At 34.9% G+C, this 13,306-nt stretch overlaps 1 protein-coding gene across 3 annotated transcripts in view; it reads right to left on the bottom strand.

Moving 5' to 3' along the window:
• LOC116503307 (neurabin-1-like) overlaps window positions 1–13,306 on the bottom strand; it is a 57,587-nt gene that overhangs the window by 7,162 nt on the left and 37,119 nt on the right. For 2 of the 3 annotated variants that reach the window (XM_032209634.1, XM_032209643.1), the window contains exons 15-17: window positions 9,760–9,831; window positions 8,166–8,361; window positions 3,319–3,435 (exon numbers count right to left, since the gene is read on the bottom strand). In XM_032209634.1, the coding sequence (XP_032065525.1) occupies window positions 3,319–3,435; window positions 8,166–8,361; window positions 9,760–9,831 (385 nt within the window). The remainder of the gene's footprint in view (window positions 1–3,318; window positions 3,436–8,165; window positions 8,362–9,759; window positions 9,832–13,306) is intronic. The other variant, XM_032209650.1, reaches the window with a different exon arrangement.

Below are 13,306 nucleotides of genomic sequence, written 5' to 3'. Positions count from 1 at the left end.
TAAATAATATTCCATGCTGTTTTTATGTCCGTAACAGCTCAAAATGAGCACCATTAAGACAATGAACAAACCTTGCCCAAACCCTGGTACTTACAGGTACAATTTGATAAATTACATCTGTTATTAACTTCATTAATTATATAATTAAAATGGGCAAATGCAAAATAATAATTTGAAATTAATGGTAAAAATCCTTTACCATTCTATGGTCTTCTAAGTAGAGAATAATGATTGAAAAATCTATGGTTGTTGGCTTTACATTGCAAAGCTTCTTGGAACTTAAAAGATGGATCAAGTAAAAAATAAAAGGAAAAAAACTTAATGAAATTTGAAACCATTTTTATACTGCTTGACTTAGACATGCAATTTCTGTTTATTCAGTGGATGGACCAATGAAAGCAATTGTAATGCTTATTTGTGTATACATAATTCTATGTTGTTTTTAATATATAATTAATATATAATAAAAGTATTCTTTTATTGGTGAATTGGTTTGTTTCCCCTAGTTTGCAGTATCTCATGAAGATATTGCTAAGGGAACTACAGAGACCATGTTCTTTGTCATTACCATCACTTCTAGCAACAAATTTCTATTCAAAAATAAAGATTTCCTAAAAAATGGATACAATCTGACTAAAGAAAATAATCTTAATCAATGACATCTACTGAGCACAATACAACTGTCCATTCTCTATGCAGAATGCTATACTTAAAAATGTTGACAGAGCATTCCAATAATTTTTCTGAGATCAATTTCACCTGTCATTATAACCCAAATTACTTTACATATTTCTCCTATAGCAGATTACACTTCTAGCAAGTAGCTGATAATTTGATCAACACATTTGATCCTGGAATTTCATCTTGTTTGCTAAAACTATTTTAATTTGCATGTTCTTTCTGGACCAAGATATGCCATTCATTTCAAAGTCACAACGTAAGAGGAAGTCTAAAATGCCTCACGTTTAAACACAATTACTATATTAATCTCGGTGGCCCCCACAAGTATAAACTAGCTTGTGCATTGCATAAAGCCATAATATGAATTAAAATGAGTTAAAACACAAGCTGGTATGTCTGGCCAACAATACATACCAGCTTTCAGATACAGGTAGTCAGCTAATACTGTAAACCAGCAGTCCCCAACCTTTGTGGCTTGGTGGTCTGGCTGGGGGGGGGGAGGGGAACAGGGCCACATGAGCAATGGGCTGGCTCTTACATGTATGTAGCCCTTGCACACCAGCCTGCCACTTGTGCAAAGGCTGCGCGTCCACAGGCCAGCCCACTGCTTCTGCAGCCCAATTCCTAATAGGCCACGGCCTGGTAGTGGGCCATGGTCTGGGGGTTGGGGACCCTGCTGTAAACGTTAAAGTATTTTTGTTCATCGTATTTAACATGTTGTAAAATGGGAATTAAATGGCTCTGCCAATCCCATTTTAATTTTTTGGCTATAGTATCATTATTCAGGAGTTCATTACCAAATTTTAATACATATTGCAAAGTTGGAGAAGCTTGGAGACTATAAGCCAGCGATGGCAAACCTTTTTTGGCTCGCGTGCCATAAGTGGGGGGAAGGCGGGGAGGGGGTCGTGTGCGGGAATGCCACACCCATAATACAATGTGTGACCCCCCCCTCAGTGCGCATGCATGCACTACAGGTGCTCCCCCCATTTTTTGCATGCTTTTTTCGCCCTCCCCAGGCTCCAGAGGCTTTATAGGAGCCTGGAGAGGGCAAAAACAGCCTCCCCTGCCCCCCCTGGAAGCCCACAGAGGCTTCAGGAACATTCAGGAGACTTTCCTGAAGCCTCCAGAGCAGTCAAAACGATGAGGAAAGTGGAAGTCACTTCTGGTTTCCTCGGAGGGTCGTTTTAAGCACTCCAAAGGCTTCAGGGATCTTCAGGAGGCTTCCTCCGAACGATCCTCCGAGCAAACTGGAAGTCCATTCCCGAATTTCCGATTTGCCCGTAGGGCTGATTTTTTGCGCTCCAGAGGCTTCAGGGAAGCTCATGAAGCCTCCGGAGGGCCTCCGGAGGGTGGGGAGACTCTTTTCAGCCTCCAAAGGCTCCTATAAACCCTCTGGAGCCTGGGGAGGGTGAAAAATGGCTTTAAAAAAGGGTGAACTCAGCTGGCCAGTGCACGCATGCGCCTCACGTGCCCTGACAAATGGCTCCGTGTGCCTCCTGTGGCACGCATGCCATAGGTTCGCCATCAATGCTATAAGCAGTCCACAAACTAAAATTGCCTTTCCCTACTTTAAGAAAATCAAGCAAACCAGAGACCAGTTTTTTTCTTTTAAATAGGAAAGCCATAATTTTAAACAAAACATGGATGGAGCCATCATTCTCATCCAACCAAAATCAGCTCATGTTTCCAACAAAGAAAATAAACAGCCAAACATAATTAAACTACTTTAAAAATACAACATTCTTAAGACAATTGGAAGTCACAGATACAGGAAAAGAATTTAAACTAAATTCTTACAAAGAAGCCCCAAGAGCATAAAAACAGACATTACTAGCAAAAATGTTTTGTTAAAGTAAATTATATGCAGGCTATAAACCACATAATGGACTCTTAACACTTATCAGCAAATGCTGATCTTATCTTTTGTCACAAACAAAAACAAAACAAAAGCCTTCAATCAATCCTGCATAATTTTGAAAGACGCAGTTTTCCCACTTAAAAAAAAATCTTCATAAAGATTCTAAACTAATTTCAATGGCTACAATTATACTCTATAGTCCAAAGACTGAAAAAGCATTTTAGCATGGAAAATGGCACTTGAGAACTCTGTAGTTCTGTTAGAAATGACATTGCATGCCATACATATCAATCCTATCACCAGCATCCTTATGAAGTATATTGGATTCATCAGAGCTACTCAAAATCAATAAATCATAGATTTCAGTTGCAATTAAAAATGATTGGATCCATGTTTGGAAAGATAAATGTCTTTATCTTTTCAGAGATATATTTTCTAAATGATGGCTTTATTTTTATATGGACTGTAGCATTTACTACAAAAATAAATTATAACAAATAATTGATCAAATTATCAGTTCATTTAAATATTTAAATAAAAATACAATTTATTATGTTTTGAAATACATGTAATAAATTTATTGTACATTTGTTATTTACAAAACTCCACAGAAAATAATGATAATATTGACAAAGAAAAAAACGTAAAGTATTGAACTTAAGTAGCAGACAAAAACTGGCTAGGATAACTAATTACTATTATTATGTTAGGCAAACTGAAATGACAAGGTGGTCTGAACTGACATTAACAACACACATAGACACACTGAAACTCACCTCATCTGAAGAGAAGGTTAAAGTGTGTGAACGCCCTGAAAGATTGGGCTCTGCCACTAACCCTGACAGATCACAACTTGGCTTGCTATGATATGAATCATCTATGAAAATTCTACTCTGCAAACAAGTGAAAATAATGTTTTGTTAACTTATCCCTTGGAATTAATCACAAGGAGACAAAGTACCTTTTTAAAATTGTAAAAATAAAAAAGCACCTACTTAACAATAGCATTAAGCTATATATCTACAATAATATTCATTTATGTATTATTTCCCAACATATAATATATAAATATTGAGGTTTTATCAGTAGAAAGGAAGTATTTTAGGAATACAGGGTTAGTGATGAAGTTATTCCTTGAGACCAGTGGTCATCTCAGGTATAAAGTTATAAATGTTAATGTAAAATGGAGATTTCCACTAGTTACTGGTTGCTTTCCAATTATGCAAAGGAGAAACAATTTTATTGGTTGCCCCTTCCTGTTGCAGCCTTTTTATTTTGGAGTTTCCTTTCAATCCTCAGAAATGTATTTTTATTGGATTGATAAGAAGTAGTGCCCAAATGGGCAGAAGAGACAGAAATCTTTTCTCCTGAAAATATCAACACCAAATCTTATGGAAAATGTTTTTCCACAGATTGGGGGCGGTGGGGGAGGGCACAGGGACGTGCAACCTAGATCCCGTGCATGCACATTTTTGCTTGTCCATGCTCATCTCCACCTATGTGACCCAGTTCCTAACAGGAAACAGACCAGTACTTGTCTGCGGGCCAGGGCCTGGGGACCCCTGTTATAGAAGTCAGGTAGATAAACAAACCCATACCAGCCTTTATACATAATCACTAACACACTGATACCTGGAAGCTTTCTAACAACCAGGGCACTTCAAGAATTGGAGGTGTTATGTGGGCATGCTCATCACTACCCATGCCAATGCATTTTGGATCAGTTGCAGTAAGTGGTCTCTACTCATGAACACTGCTGCAGTAGTTCAAACATGAGGTGACCAAGCATGAATTGACCCCAGCTTCCATTGGCTCTTTGAGTAGAAACTATAGTTCAAGAATATTCACAAGTTATGTAACAGTCCTAGTATTTCAGGATTAAAGAGAGAACATTTCCAAATCCAGGTGGTCCAAAGAAACAGTTATTCAATTTTGCCATGGTTAAGCTTAAGCTTATTCCTCCCCATACAGTTCTTCACACACTCCAGACACTGTGACAAGATTTTGACAACATCATCTGGTCAGTTAGGGGTTGATTTATACAAACGGTTAACTTGAAAGAGGGAACAAAGAGACAAAAAAATATAGGATAGCTATTTTGATTCTAATTATGCTTGTTAAAAATAAGGTAAAAATCCAGGTACATACTTGTATATTAAGTGGAAAGGACGTAGTTTATATTTATTTTTATGCCTATATCCTGCCTCTCTGCGCAAAACAAACTTTTAGTCCCAGTTTGAAATACATTTAATTATTTATTTTTTCACTGTTTCAGGGAAATAATGTATGGAAAAGAAGTAAATATCTTGCTGCCTTCCTCTCCATCTTGGTCAATTTAAATTCAAATTTAATGTTTCTATTTTATACATTAATGTTTTACATTAGAGTTTTTATTGATTTTAAATTGCCTAGAATTGCCTTTGGCAAGATGAGCAGCATATTAGTTTAATAAATAAATTCCAAATGTATATCATAGCTGCTGCTAGCTACAAAGGTGAAAAATATGTACAGGTACTCCTTCCCTTATGAACATTCACTTAACAACTGTTCAAAGTTACAACATGCTCAAAAAAAGTTACTTACGACTTATCCTCAAAGTTACAACTGTTACCATCCCGCAATCATGTGATCGCATTTTGGACACTTGACAACCAACTTACATTTACACCTGATTGCAGCATCCTGCAATCATATGGTTATGTTTTGTGATATTTTTTCCTATGGCTTTTTTTTTGTGGCAAAAAACGTCCATTGGATGAGCTTGATTTCGACTTATGATCCTGTGATTTGACTGTCATAAAAATGGCTATAAAATTGTTGTGATAATATGGTGACTCAATTTATGACAGCAATGACATGACCAAAATTCCAAGCTCAATTGTGGTAGTAAGTTGAGGACTACCTGTATTCTAATATTTCATACCCCAGAGACACTAAACTTCTTTAAAACTTTTAAGTTGTTGAACATTACGCGCTAGTACAACTCATTTAGTGCTTGTTATTTAGGCTGCATTACAAACAAATACTGCTCAAGACTAATGATCAGAATCACCAAGGAAACTAAAATTAGACTACTTTACTAATACTTTTATTAAGTATTTATGTTCAATGAGAATTTGAAGAGCAATGGGCAGAATTGATTAGGAACACACTCTTTAAAACTACTTATATTTTCCTTGAAGAAGGAAAGAAACAGCATGAGAAAAATATTAAAATTTTAAACAGTGAACTTTACCCAATCGACTTAATAACAACATAAAGAAAGTATAACTAGTTTTAACAGCAACTTGCAGGATGTCATCATAATAGAATGTGAAACTACTTGTTTAATAATTTGCAAAAAGCATTTGTGCAATAACTAAATTGTGCAAGATGAATTACAATATGGATTCGATATCCACACAAAAATTAAGTGGTGATTCTACAACTATTACTTTGCACCAACTAAATAATCCCATTTGATATGACTCAATCAATTTGCATTTCCTATTTCTTGTATTAATGTATTTAATGTGGCACTAATATTAACTAATTTGGATGAAAAAAGGGAAGTACCAGTCAGGCTCTACAGTGGGGATATGATATCTGGGGAAACAAGTTTGTTTTGCATCCAACAAGACTCTTGGACATACATAGATGAATGTATGCATTGTGCTAATGGATGCACAGAATGGTCAGTCTGGATCCAACCCATTATTGCTTCACTGATGAATTACAAACTGACTGGCTAAGTTCATACAACATCCTAAGTCCAACAAAATTATATTATGGTTTAGCTAAACCTTAGGATGATTGTGAATCTAACCAGGCTGCTACTTTCCTGATTGATTCACTCTATTTTGCTAACTGACAAGCCATACAAAAGAAGTTTTCCCTAGTGAAAGGAAACCATTCAGACATTTGAACTAGGCATAAATTGGTTAAAATTATGTTGCAAATACTTTGCAAGCTTGCAAAATATAAGAAATGATCTGTCAAAGAAAAGACAGACAAAATGGAAAAAAAAACATGGCTTGGAATGCATACCCAAGATTATCACCAAACTGAAATAACAAAATAATCTATAAAAGAAACCCAAGCTACAGAAAGATTTACTCACTAAATTAACATTTTCAAAAAGGATGTAGAATGCAAGCTTAAAAACATTTTAAGGGATATAAAACAAAGCACTAGACTAGATGATGACATTATTAGATTCTGCTTTGGAATAATTACTTTCTGTAAGCACGGAAAATGTAGCTTTTAACAGATTTAGTTATTTATTATTTATCTAAATATTATTTATCAACTGTTGATACATAAAAATATGCAACAGCCCCTCTCAATGATAAATATTTTAGCAAATTTACTGAACATATTTTTTTATTATAGCAGAGGAATCCCATTGTCTTCCATGTGTTGCTGCTTAAGGAGTTTAGAGCTTAAATTTGCCCAAAGTTTAACTAAAAATATTGAACAATTTTACTATTTTGAATATGTTGTTTGCATCTTAACCAAGAAAGCTGCAGCGTTGATAGAATTTTTTTCAGAATGATATGGTGGATCACTGGTATCAAAAAGTAGTTTGCTTATTATGATCAATTAATATTGATTAACTAAATTAATTAAATTATTGCAGCAGGCAGGAAATAAAGCCACATAAATTAACTTTTTGACTCAGTACTTTAGCAGTTTGTTAAATTTGAGGCAGGGAGTTTAATAGTAATGTTTGATTTAACAACCAAAAATTTAAAAGACATGGATTTATGCCTTCCCACATTTCATATTCTTTTTTCAACATCTTGACAGCCATCTTAAAAGTTCTTCGATCCATCAATACTAATAAAGATTTGCCAAGTAGAGACATGTTAATTTAAAGAAAGTTAGTATTAGTAATCCCCCCCCGCCCTGCCTGTACTTGTGGTGAGTTGCTTTAACTGTTGTACAAATATGCGTATCTTTATAAATGTTTGGAAAAGCTGTCAAAAACAATGTTTTAATTATTTTTTAAATACAATTTTAAAGAAGGTAGGAGAAAGAAATAATTATCTTACAGCTTGTAATAAACTATCTTTAATAAACAATAGGAAAGGACTGCTGAACCTGGAAAGATTTTGATCTAGCAAAATATTTCTTCTGATGGAACAAAGCTCAACAATTCTCTCTCTCTTAGCAGTCCTTTACACTGCTATGTCCAATGCCCTAAGGAAGGGCTGGGTTATTCCTTAAATAGTGGGGTGACAGAAGATTTGACTAAAGAGAAAGAAAAAGGGCTCTTTCCCATGACTTGAATTACTGCAAATGAAGTACTGCCTTATCAGGAGAAGCTCTGAATCCAACATTATGCATTTCAGTAACCCTTTCCAGGCTGTAGTGTAGAAGCTAAATTTAACTAGCATTTCATGCCATACTGAAATTTCACACATTAAGAAAGATCTCTGCAGTTCTCACATAAACATTCCTAGAAATATGTACAGTGATGACTAACATGTAAACTGCATTTCCAGCTTGTATACAAGATCTAAGGTAGTCCTTTGGTTTCAAAAATGACATAAGATAGTTGTAGGAAATTCAAGCAATACTAACTATTGAGGAAGTCGGCATATCTAAATGTGCATAGCATATTCAAACAGACTACATTTACCTTGTTTCTGGTCTTCTCTTGACTTTGTTCAATGGCAATGTCCTGCCCACCCTGAGAAAAACTCAGGGTGCTACTAGAGCTATGTTCTTTATGGCTATCTCCAAACCAAGAGAAAGGCATACAAGTAGGAATAGGCGAATCGGAATCTGAGGCAGATAAATTGTTGTCAGGGTCTTCCAATAATTCGCGGGAACCTCTGAAATAATATCATGTCATAAAACCATATATCAACATTTACTGTACATGCAAATCAAGCTATTTAACATGTTTGTCACAATTCTATTTTAACATTCAGTATAATCATTTATAGCACAAAACGTAAATCAATTTAAGAAACTGTGAATAAGCTTGGCTTACTATTTTTAAAACATTCTTAAAATAGTTCTGTTACTAAGGGATTTCTGTCTTATTCTAGCAAACGGAGAAGAACTGTCAGTGCTGAAAACCTTTTAGCAATAACTCTGGAGGGCATACACAGAAAGTGTATAAATCTCTGAATATGTTTTATACTTTTCTTTTTTTTAGGAAAGTTTATATAAGATTGGCTATAGAAACAGGCTTTCAGATGCTATGTTTTCTGTATGGAAAAAAATGACCTCAACATTTAATCCATGAAACTCCCTTTTTAATTTCACTATTAGCTTTAAAAAAAAAAAAATACAGTTAAACTGCTTCAAAACTGTCTGAAAAAAGTATCTGGAATCTAAAACATGTTTATGAAGCTATTTCCAAAGTAAAAGCAGCAATACAAATATTTTAAAGATACAATTTAAATTGGGTATAATAGGCACAAATCAATCACTTTATACAATATTCTGAAGTTAAACCCAAGCTCTTCAAACCTTAACCCATTTTTGAGTCAAGTGCTATATAATAGCATTAGCAGATACCACAGCTAAGATACAGCCTGCTGTTAGACTTAGAACACAGTGTATAACAAAACACACAGACTAATTGTTCTTCAAAAATATAAGAAATGGTTCTTAAAATACTACATAAAATAATTCACCTAATTGTACTTTCTCACATGGCTCATAGTTATGCCAGAGAGTATGTAATAAAAATGGAACATGTATAGTGATTTAGCAATACAATACAAACAATTTTACCAGAAGTTATAATACTGTAAACATATGATTAATAACTTGGAAATATATAAAGCAAACTGCAGTGCAACTTGGACTTTTAAATATAGAATTTCAAAAGAAAAAGTTAAAAATATAGAACATTTGTTCTCTTTTCTATTAAAATCACTTCCAATGAATTGCCACAGACACTTCCAATGAATTGCCACAGACACTTCCAATGAAGTACAAGGGAAAAATGCATTGAAGCTTTGGTACAGTAAGTGCTTGGACTCTAGATTTTCTGGAAAAAGATCTTACAAATTATTAAATCTTTAAAAACAACAACATGGAAACAACCTATCTGATAGATGGATGAAATGCTTGCACTGGACATTTTATTTCCTGAAGACTGAAATTCTCAATAAAGTATGCAACACTGAACTATGAATTCATTCAGAAAAAAACATTCTAGTTCCAAAGAAATACTTCAACTTAGAATATACTAATAAGAATGTATCTTAACATACCTGCTGTCCAGAGAACCCCTTGCATTTTCTTTTTCTTGCTTTTTGCCTTTACCTCCTGATTTTCTTAGGCCCCTGAAATTATATTGGACCAATAAGTTAAGCACTTTATAAATCTTAAACTGCAATCCTTACCTCGAAGTAAGACTTATTAACTAAGGCACAGACTTGAATAGGCATGTACAGGATTGAGTTGTTTTAAAGTGCTTACATCATAAAAAATATAGCAGTTTATCACTCTACTCAGATAAACAAATACATCACAATATATTTTACAGTTTGAAACTTTCACAATAGAATATATGCTACACTGAATACTTATAAAATTTTATTTGCTGAAGAATGAGAAATGACACATTATAATATAAATCAATAATATAACGTAAAGAGAAATGGTTTCCTGGCTGCCTAGACCCAACCCCCAAGACATTCCAAAATTCTAGGCCACAAATGACTTGATTTTCTCTTGTTGGGTGTATAATACTATTATCACGCAGAATTTTTATGACTTATATACCAGCAGTGGTTCTGAGTACTTTTCAGCATTATGCATAACACAGTTATGTTAAATTGTCATTTATCTTTAACAGCAATTTGCTATATAATAAAAATCTGATAATTATCCTTCTAGATTTTGGACTACTTCACACACATTATAGGCAATGTCTCTGGAGAAGAAGTGGAGAAGTTTTACTTTTAATTAAATCTAAATCCAAATGATAGTCCCCTTACAATTTAAAATTAGTTTGAACGAAATAATTTTCATTATTTATATATATATATATTAGTAGTCCTCACTTAGCAAGCACAATTGGGTGCAGAATTTTGGTCACAAATTGTTGCGATTGTTAGGGAGATCACCCCAGGACCTGCCTTGATTTTATTACCATTTTTACAATTGTTGTAAAATAAGTCACTATGGTTGTTAAAGTGAATCACCTGGTTGTTAAATGATTCCATTCTTCTGAATGTCTGTTTTTTGCTGAAAAATGACAGAAAACTGGCAAACAAATGTCACAAATATGATGACATGGCCATGGAATGCTGCAACCGGTCGCAAATACAAACCAGTTGCCAAGCTCCCAAAATGTGATCGTATGACCATACCGCGGGGAGGGGGTGTTAACTTTGAAATTGGTTCATTATTTTGAGTCCAACATAACTTTAAAAGATCATTAATAACTGGTTGTTAAGCAAAGACTGCCTGTATCATGTATATAATACACAATAATTATATTCACTGATATTATATTAATCAGCAAAATAATAATAATAAAATAATAATACATATAAAAATAAAGCTCCCTCCGAGGAGCTTTACCTTGTCATGGTGGACATGCTCTAATGATCCTAAGGGATATGCTGAACAGGTACAACCATATCAGACAGGTCTTAGGTGAAGGGCCAGACAACCCATTCAAATATGGTGAATATGAAAAAAATGAAATTTATGCTGGCTGAACCATCGTCCGGATTAACAAGGGTTCCATTGAATGCTATGGCTCTTGGGCATTCTGCGCAAAATGAGCTACAGGGTTCAGCTCCCTCTGCTAGGCAACCAGGGCATGGAGCTGACAAGCTACTGGAAGAAAAAGTGAAAAATCTGGACTAAGGAAGAAAACATCTCTATTATGAAAGCTTACTATCACTCTGAGCCAGCAAAACATTATTTCAAAAATGAATGCATCAGATTTTGAAGGTGAATCACAGGGATTGTGATATCAGTGAACAAAGGCTAATGGACCAACAACGTGTAATTCTAAGCCACAAATTTTTCACTACAGCAGAATTAATAGGAATCAAAGAGAAAGCAACTAATGGTCTGAGTATACCAATAAAGAGGAAAACACCAAGAATGATTTGCAGACTCAAAAGCAAACTGAGGAAGAAAGGGAGGAAGAGGATGCTGAAATGGATGAAGATAAAGAACAAGGAAGCACTGAAGAACAAACACCAACAGATATTGCTCAATTAGCTGAGAAAATAAAGCATCAAATGGAAGATGCTGAAAGAACATGTTTGCCAAAACTGAACCAAGTGAACCGGAAAGAATTGAGAAAGGTACTAAAAAAGGTCAATGGGGCTGTGCAAACTATTCAAACCACTACATTAGCTGAAACAAACCAACTGATGTATGCAGCAGCCTTCATAACCACCAAAGAATTGGGTTTGAAAATACAAAAGAACCAAAGATGCAAGAAGAGGAAGCCTAAATGGAAAATTTGGTTGGAATTGAAGATCAAAAAAATTCGTGGAGACTTGAGCAACTTGAAGAACCTAAGGCAAGGTCAGCTAAAGAACAAGCAGGTCAAAAGCAGCCTGGAAGCAAGATACGATTCGGAGAATAGAGAGATTGCGATAGTAATTGAAGAGCTGAAGCAGAGGGTTGTTGCCATTGCTGAAAAGATTAAAAGATATGAAAACAGAGTAACTCAATTCAAAGAAAATTCAAAGTTCAGAGCAAATCAGCACCAGTTTTATAAGAGCTTAGAAAGTGGAGATGGAGTAACAAAAAATGAAAAGATTGGCAGCCCAAATGAACCAGATCTTAAAAACACCTGAAAATGATAAACGGATGACAACTGGAAGGACATTTTTGATCCAAAAAGATAAAGAGAAAGGAAAGGATCCTGGAAACTATAGGTCAATCACCTGTTTGCCAACAACATACAAGCTCCTTAATGGTATCCTTGCAAACCAAATTTATGGATACTGAAAATTTTGCACTTGGTGTACATGGATGATTTGAAGCTGTTGGGTAAAAAGCTGAACTGAATTTATTAATTGAAAGCACAAAAGAATTTAGCCAAGACATTGGTATGCAGTTTGGAATTGACAAATGTGCAACAATGGCAACCAAAGCAGGCAAGGTCATAGAAGATGATGGAATAGAACTTGAGAATGAAGAAATGATAAAGGCAGTAAAACAGAGAAGGCTACAAGTACTTGGGGATTTTAGAAGCCTCTGAATTAATGCATAATAAAGTCAAGAAATTAACTTCAGCCAAGTACATTCGACGAATTTGCAAGATATTAAAGTCCAAACTGAGTGGAGGAACCATTATAAAAGCCATAAATACCTGGGCTATACCTGTGATTCGATTCTCTGCAGGGATAATTGACTGGACCCAGGTGGAGTTGGACAATTTGGACAGAAAAACAAGGACGCCTATGACAATGAATCATGCTTTGCACCCTAAAAGTGATGTTGACAGATTATATCTACCAAGAGCAGAAGGTGGTCAAGGACTCCTACAAGTAAAGCAGACTGTGGAAGAAGAAAGACACAGCTTGAATGATTACATCCAGAAAAGTGAAGAACCAATGATTAAGGAAGTAAATAAAGGAAGCCTTTTAAAGACAACTAAATCAAAAGCTGAATATAAGAAAGAAGTAATTGAGAAGCAAGCTGAAAATTGGAAAAGCAAAGCTATGTATAGCCAACACTTGAAAAGTATTGAAGGCAAAGCTGACCAAAAGCTAACTTGGAACTGGTTAAGATCAGGAGTACTGAAAAAAGAAACAGAAGGCTTTATTCTGGCAGGTCAAG

Source organism: Thamnophis elegans, chromosome 1 (genome assembly GCF_009769535.1).
Source record: "Thamnophis elegans isolate rThaEle1 chromosome 1, rThaEle1.pri, whole genome shotgun sequence".
Classification (NCBI taxonomy): Eukaryota; Metazoa; Chordata; class Lepidosauria; order Squamata; family Colubridae; genus Thamnophis; species Thamnophis elegans.
This window is presented reverse-complemented; position numbering and strand designations above follow the sequence as displayed.